Source organism: Arachis ipaensis, chromosome B4 (genome assembly GCF_059453495.1).
Source record: "Arachis ipaensis isolate K30076 ecotype BB chromosome B4, ASM5945349v1, whole genome shotgun sequence".
Lineage (NCBI taxonomy): Eukaryota > Viridiplantae > Streptophyta > Magnoliopsida > Fabales > Fabaceae > Arachis > Arachis ipaensis.
This window is the reverse complement of record NC_142439.1, coordinates 54816749-54824608: the sequence shown is the minus strand read 5'-3', so window position 1 is coordinate 54824608 and position 7860 is coordinate 54816749. Positions and strand designations below refer to the sequence as shown.

The following is a 7860-nucleotide window of genomic DNA, read 5'->3' as shown; positions in this document are numbered from 1 at the left end:
ATGGGCCAAGAGGCCTCAAAAATCGCGGAGCACGTGTTGCATTAATAAAATCACGTGCAGGGACCTGTGCATACACACAGGACACTTGGCTGAATGTCGACCTGTGCGTACGCACAGGTACTCGTGCGCATGCACACATGGAAATTCCTTCTTGTGCGCACGCATAGATGCTTGTGCGCACGCACACTTTGCTGTGTGTGCTTTTTCTTATTTTCTTCATGTGTTCTCCCTTCTACATGCTTTCTTCCACTTTTGCCTTGCCAATTTTGCCCAAACGACCTGAAATCACTTCAGAAAACATATCACGGCATCAAATGGCAATAAAGTGGAATTAAATTGTCAATTTAAGCACAAAATTACATGTGTTCACATTTAGGATCAAATTAGGGAAGAATCACAAAAGCATGCTTTTTTGGTGTATAAGTGTGAGTTTATGTGCTAGAATACATCCAAAAATGAGTCAAAATATATCATTAAATATGGACTCATCACCCATTCACTATCCGAGATTGGATATATGATATCAGCTTCAAGCAGTCTGGTTACTTTTCTTCTTCACAACTTCCAAAATGGTGGGGTGCAATCACCTTTGAGGTTGACGGATAGGCCTCGCTTCTTCCTCTAAAAATATCCGGTGCTCGCAGAACTGAGGGCTTATACCTACTATGTCTGCCAAACTCCACCCAATAGCTTTCTTGTGTCTTCTCAGCACACTAAGCAGCTGCTACTCTTGTTGCGAAGTGAGTTCCTTTGCAATAATAACTGGGAGCTTTTGATTGCCCTCAAGATAGGCATACTTGAAGTGGGATGCAAGGGGCTTCAACTCTATTTTCAGCTCATGGCTAGGCACTTGATCATCCGGAATCACTGTAGGTAGCAAGGCATCTTCAGTATACTCAGAGGGATTCCCCACACTTTTACCTTACTCCATAGTTTCTTCTTCTACTATCTCTTGGTGAACTTCAGTTATAATCTCATCAATAATGTCGCACTAGAAGATGGAGTGATCTTCTGGTGGGTGCTTCATGGCTTCATCAAGGTTGAAACTCACTGCTCTGCCATCTATCTCAAAATAATAAGTACTCGAGAAGGCATCCAACTTGAACCGCAAAGTCTTCAGAAATGGCCGTCCAAGAAAAATAGACGAAGGTCTTCCGGAGTCACTAAGGGGCATCTCCAGAATGTAGAAGTCGATAGGAAACGTCAGCCCTTTGATGCTCACCAGGACGTCCTCTGCAATGCCAACCACTAAAATTATGCTCTTATCTACCAAAACAAAACATGATGCCGACCTTTTCAAGGGTGGGAGCCCCAAGGAATCATATACAGATAATGGCATAATAATAACATATGCACCCAAATCACACATGCAGTCAATAAATTGTACACCCCCTATAATGCAAGTTACCATACATGGACCAGGATCCCCATATTTTTCTGGTATAGTACCCATTAAAGCAGAAATAGAGCTACCTAAAGGAATAGTTTCTAAATTATTTATCTTATCCTTATGCATGCATAAATCTTTTAGAAACTTAGCATATTTAGGTACTTGTTGAATAGCATAAAAAAGGGGAATAGTTACCTCAACCTTTTTTAAGATCTCCACCATTTTGGGATCTAGCTCCAATTGCTTCTTGGGCCTCCTAGAAAGGTGTGGGAAGGAAATGGGGATGGCTTCTCTCACAGCATCATCTTGCTTAGGCACTCCATTCCTTGGTTGAGCAACTTCTTCTCCAACCGCATCTTGTACCTCATCCTCTTTTTCTACATCTTCCACCTCAACAACATCCTCAACTTGAATGTGTTCTCTTGAGCTTGGTTCCTCGGGACTCCTCTCTTGCAATGTAGTTCCAGACCTTAAGGTGATGGCATTAATTCCACCCTTGGGGTTGGGTAAAGGTTGATGCCAGGGCATCATGGCTAGTTTTACTAGCCATTTTTGTATGCTTTAGGTTGGTTTCATGCATTTTCTTAGGAAATAAAAAAGTATTTGGTTGAAAATGCATTCACACCATGATTCAAGCAAACATTGTGAATTTTGCACGATTTCATGAGAATTATGCATGAATTGAATGATAATGGATGACGCATAATCTCATGATTAAGAACAAGACTTTGATGCACTTTGTTTGATTGGTTTCAGGTAACAAGAAGCAGAGAAGAGCCACGTTAGTGGCTACGTTAGTGCCACTAACGTGGCCATTAACGTGGAAGGAAGGAAAGATTGGAACGTTAGTGGTAAAAGTAAACACCAGTAACGTTAGCGAAGGGCAAGAAGACCCACGTTAGTTTCCACGTTAGTTACATTAACGTGGGAGCTAACGTGGAAGAAAAAAGAAGCCCCAACGTTAGTGAGAAAGTTAATGGCATTCACTTTGAAGAAGGAGAGCATGGAACGTTAGTGGTAAAAGTAAACACCACTAACGTTAGCGAAGGGCAAGAAGACCCACGTCAGTTTCCACGTTAGTTACATTAACGTGGGAGCTAACGTGGAAGAAAATAGAATCCCCAACGTTAGTGAGAAAGTTAATGGCATTCACTTTGAAGAAGGAGAGCATGGAATGTTAGTGGTAAAAGTAAACACCACTAACGTTAGGGAAGGGCAAGAAGACCCACGTTAGTTTCCATGTTAGTTACATTAACGTGGGAACTAACGTGGAAGGAAAGGGAAACTCCAACGTTAGTGGAAAAAGTGAACGCCACTAACGTTTGCGAAGCAAAGAAGGCCTACGTTCGTGGCCACGTTAGTTACACTAACGTGGGCAAAAATCTCACCTGGCAGCCTGACCATGCCTTCTTCAAACAAGAATAACTTGAGTCACAAAGCTCCAAATGAGGTGATTCTAGTGGCATTGGAAAGTAGGGAGAAAACCTGCCCCGAAAGTGTAAAGATGAACATGGTATCAACCTGTAGTAAGGCTAGCTGACCACTTCACTTTGCAAGAGGTGTAACTCAGCTGTAGAGCTCCAAATGATACGATTTCAAAGGCGTTGGAAAGTAGACATCCAGGGATTTCCAAAAATATATATAGTATGGGGTGAACATTAAGTTTGAGCTCTAGAACTGGCAATATTAATCCCTTGAACGCTGATGTTATTGGCACTCACTTTTTCCAATAACGCCAGCGACTATGCTAGCGACCTTGTCCACTTCAAAGCAGCATAACTTGAGTTACAAAGGTCTAATTGAGGTGATTCCAGCTGCGTTAGAAAGCTGACATTCAGAGCTTTCCAATGATATATAATGCTTTATAGTGGGCACGAAATTGTAGCACAAAAAAGAGTCATTTTTGAAGCCCGAAAAACACCAACTGGGTAGCAATTGTGACGTTAGCCACACTAACTTCAGCACTAACGCCACACTTGTAGTGTTAGTGTGGCTAACGGTAGCACTAACATTAGCACCTGGACCTCAACTTGATTCACTTCTCTTTCATGGACCACCCAACCTCAAGCAAGCAAGCCCACAAGTGTCAACCAATCAAGGTCACAAGAAGCATCTAGAATAGGAATTTTTATTTAATTGTAATTTACTTTTAGTTTCATTTCATTTTGTAATTTAGGAGAGCCTATATAAAGGCCTTAGTTTTAACATTCAAGGCATTCGGGATTGGAGGGGGGATTGAAGAGGGGTCTTCGGACTCCCTCCCTTCACACACTTTTCCTTCTCTTTCTTTTCTTTGTACTTTTCATTTATGAATTTTGAAGTTTCAATTTCAGTTTTAATATTCATCTTTATTTTTCTGCACTTCTTTTCTTCTCTGTTGAATAGAGCAATAAACAACTAACTCTTTTCATTGGGTTAGAAAGCTCTATTGTGATTCAATGGATCAATTGTAGTTCTTATTCTTCTTCTTCTTTCTTTTCTCTTGATTTTACTAGAGAGCTTTCGATCTTCATCCAATTGGGTAATTGTCTCGGAAGAGAAATTACTCATACTTGGATTTCCTCTGAACCTTGGAAGAGGAATGAGGAAATCATGCTAGAAATGCTCTCTCACATTGGATTAGGTTGGGGGTTGGATGGATATTGTGACATTTAATCCTACCAATACTTTGATCTATGAATGTGTGTTGTATAATCAGTGACCAAACTTTATCTCTTTTCATGAGAAATTAAATCAAGGAATTGGGAAATTGTTCAAGCTTAGAGAGATTGGATTGCCAAGGAGATCAATGAATGCATTGATTGAGGAAGAGATGAAAGTAATTGATATGGAGATTACAATATCTTTCTATCCCAATGCTTTCTTTTCTTTTTACTTTTAGTTATTTACTTTCTTGTATTTTACATTCCAGTCATTTACTTTCCTACACTTTACATTTTTTGCACTTTAATTTCTTATAATTTACTTTTCTTGCCATTTTACTTTTCTGCACTTTATTGCTTTTCCTTTCTTTTCTGTCAATTTACAATTCCTGCTGCTTATTACTTCAATCTGGATCGTCTGACTAGGATAATTAATCAACTATTGATTGCTTAATCCATTAATCTCTATGGGATTTGACCTCACTCTTTTGTGAGTTATTACTTGACGACAATTCGGTATACTTGCCGAAGGGAAATTTGTTGAGAGACAAGTTTCCGTGCATCAAGTTTATGGCGCCGTTGCTGGGGATTAACTGTGATTAACAAACTACCAGTTGATTGATTTACTAGATTAGACACTTTTCTTTTGTCTTTGTTTTCTTTTGTTTCTTATTTTCTTTTGCTAACTAACTATTTGTGATATTGCCTCACTAAGAATCCCTCATTTATTACAATGGAGATTCCAATTTCTTTTGGTGATTATTGTTTGAGACAGAGCTTTTTGCAGAAAAAAGGAGCATCCATCATATTTTAGTCAATCAAATTTTATGGAAAACTCTCCACCACGACAGAATGATTCACTTTACTATGCTCATGGTGGGTGGGAGTATCAAGAACATGAAATGGGGTACTTTCCAGAGCCACAAAATGGTCCATATTTTGGCGAATTTGATCACTACTCAAATTGTGGCTGGAAAGATAAAAATCAAAGAGATTTCACTCATTCATACCCTATTCATCAAGAACCATCACCTCTCAATTATCCAACCTCACCTCTAAGTTTTACATGCCTAAATTCTTCATCACTTGAGTATACCTCAGCACAAAATTCTGTCCCAAATCCATATAATTCATTTTACCATCCACAAAACTCAATCCACTACCCACGAGAGTTATACCACTTTCAGAATACACAACCACAAAACAACCAATTCCATTAACAAGCCAACCCCGACCAACCATTACAACCTACCCAACATCCTTTAGATAGACTTGCTAGGATGGAACTCATCAAGGAAGAACTCAAAAAAAGTAGAGAAGAAGAGAGACTTGCTAGGATAGAACTCCTCCTTGAAAAAATGATAAAGACAAACGAAGAGGAGGAAATAGCAAAAAGAGACCATAAAGAAAAATTGAGACAAAATGCACAACTCTATTCTGAAGAACAATTCATTGAAGAGCTGAGATCACAAAGAGAGACCACTTCACTCTCTCCAGAAATAAAGGAGTTCATTCAAAGGTCAAGAACAATGGAGGAATCAGAAGAACAAGAAAAGGAGGCACCCATACCAAGTGAGATTTCTATCAAGAAGGAGGAGGTTATGAGAGTATATAAGCCCAAAGCTCTATACCCACAGAGGCTACTAAGGGTGACAAAGGAACATGCAAACTCACTCCCAAAAGACTCAATGCAACATCATGTAGAAGAAAGGGAGGAAGTCAATCAAGGGAGTCCACACTACTCCAATAAAATAGAGAGTTGCATAAAGGGTGAGTTCATTGAACCACCAATTCAAGAAGCACTTGATGAAAAGGATGCTCCAACCATCATACAACACCCAAGTCCTGAAATCAAGGTGGTGAAAGCAATCAACATGAGCACTAAAAAGAGGATGGTGACCAAAAAAAGAAGGACAATATCCATATGAAGAAGAAAAGGTCAACCAAAAGCCATCTTACCCCTACCCCAACAAGCAAGTTTACTCAAGCTAACAATAGAAGAAGGCTTGCTGGAGAGAGGCACTCAAAACAAGGGGCATTAACTGGCTCCTCTTTTCTCTTGAGGTCATTCCTCTTAACAAACTGGAAGAAGAAGAAGAAATTTATGAACAATATGTCAAGCTAATGACATTAAAAGAACGCTTGTTGGGAGGCAACCCAACCGTAGGTAACATTTTCTTTCCTTGCTTAGTTTACTTTCAATAATTTGACATATGATTGCATTCTAAGTTTGGTGTTGCCATGCAACAAAATGATTTTCAATCTTCACTAGGTATTTGCATCATTCAAAAATGACAGTGTCACACTAAGTTTGGTGTTGCCACTTAACTTTCATGCAAAGTACCATGCCAACACCACTTATTAATGCCATCACAATGTTGCTGTTTTTAGTTCTTGTGCCTTTATTATGATCCTTAATCTTGCTTGCTGAAACACATGCATACTCACACTTTATTCTAAGACATTCATGATCCATCATAAACCCCATCACCACTGTTTTACTTGTCGCTTGAGGATAAGCAATCATTCTAAGTTTGGTGTGGGAAGGGGAAGAATAGGAGGAAAAGGACAACAACAATGAAGATGAACTACAAGGTGGTAAAGTTCCTTTTTCCTCTTACTTATTTCCAGCACTTGAAATTGCATGATTATCTTCTATTTATGCATGTGTGATTACTCCTTGTGAATAAGTATAATTTGATATTTGATTTGTAACATGTTGCTATAATATCATGATTATCATCTTGAATTTTACTTGCACCCAATATCTTTAAGACTGCAACAAAGAAATCATTCTTTTGAAAGGAAAATGTTGAAGAATTTTATAAATCTTAGGGCAAGCAAAAGATTAAGAGGAATGGAGGTTCTGATTGTATGATTGTGTATTGAGGTTGCATGTTTGTGAAAACTTGCATGGAGCTCATAGGCAGGAATTAAAATTTAGAGAAGTATTATGGAATTTCTCAAACATCTATTGATCCAAGAAGCAGCAAAAAAAAGAAAACAAAAGAAAAAGAAAAACAAAGAACAAGCCCAAGGCTCTGAGCATCAATTACTAGGAAGAAAAAGAAAGAAACAAGAACTCAAAGAGTAATTGTCCTAGTTAAATGCTTGTGGTGGATTTGTGTCAAAGAGAGAGGCTTGAGCAAGTATATCCTAAGGGGTGCTTCAACACCTAATACCTTAGACCAATTGGTTTGGGAGTATTGATTGAAAGCTTATCTTAAAATGCCACTTTGAGACATGATACCTAGAGTCGAGGCCAAGATACAAAAAGAAAAGACAAATGCTAGAAAATAAGTGCTGCTTCAAAGGTGACAATCTATAAAGAGGATTCCATAATATCATTTGAATAAAAGTCCTAAGATCTAAGACTTCCAAAATGTAAGGACTAATGAGCACTGGAATCCTTGCATAAGCATACAAATTAGAGTTAACCCCACTGTCACTTATTCACTTCACCCACTAAGGCATCATAAGCAATTCTTCAATACATTCCAATAAAGAGAATTCTTTGTGCATAGTTCTTTTCTTGCTTGGGGACAAGCAAGATTTAAGTTTGATGTTTTGATGCCAGGGCATCATGGCTACTTTTACTAGCCATTTTTTGTATGCTTTATGTTGGTTTCATGCATTTTCTTAGGAAATAAGAAAGTATTTGGTTGAAAATGCATTCACACCATGATTCAAGCAAACATTGTGAATTTTGAATGATTTCATGAGAATTATGCCTGAATTGAATGATAAAATGGATGACGCATAATCTCATTATTAAGAACAAGACTCTGATGCACTTTGTTTGATTGGTTTCAGGTAACAAGAAGCAGA

General features: G+C 38.4%; 1 protein-coding gene across 1 annotated transcript; it reads right to left on the bottom strand.

The window, feature by feature from the left end:
* Window positions 1-991: 991 nt before the first annotated feature.
* On the bottom strand, window positions 992-1453 carry LOC148567628 (uncharacterized). Its single transcript, XM_088484586.1, has one exon. It carries the CDS (start codon window positions 1451-1453, stop codon window positions 992-994), a length of 462 nt encoding a protein of 153 aa, XP_088340712.1.
* Between the last annotated feature and the right edge of the window lie 6407 nt (window positions 1454-7860).

Bases quoted from the DNA above. Each gene is read 5' to 3' on its own strand.
- LOC148567628 (XM_088484586.1), bottom strand. From the start codon at position 1,453: ATGGGTACTATACCAGAAAAATATGGGGATCCTGGTCCATGTATGGTA.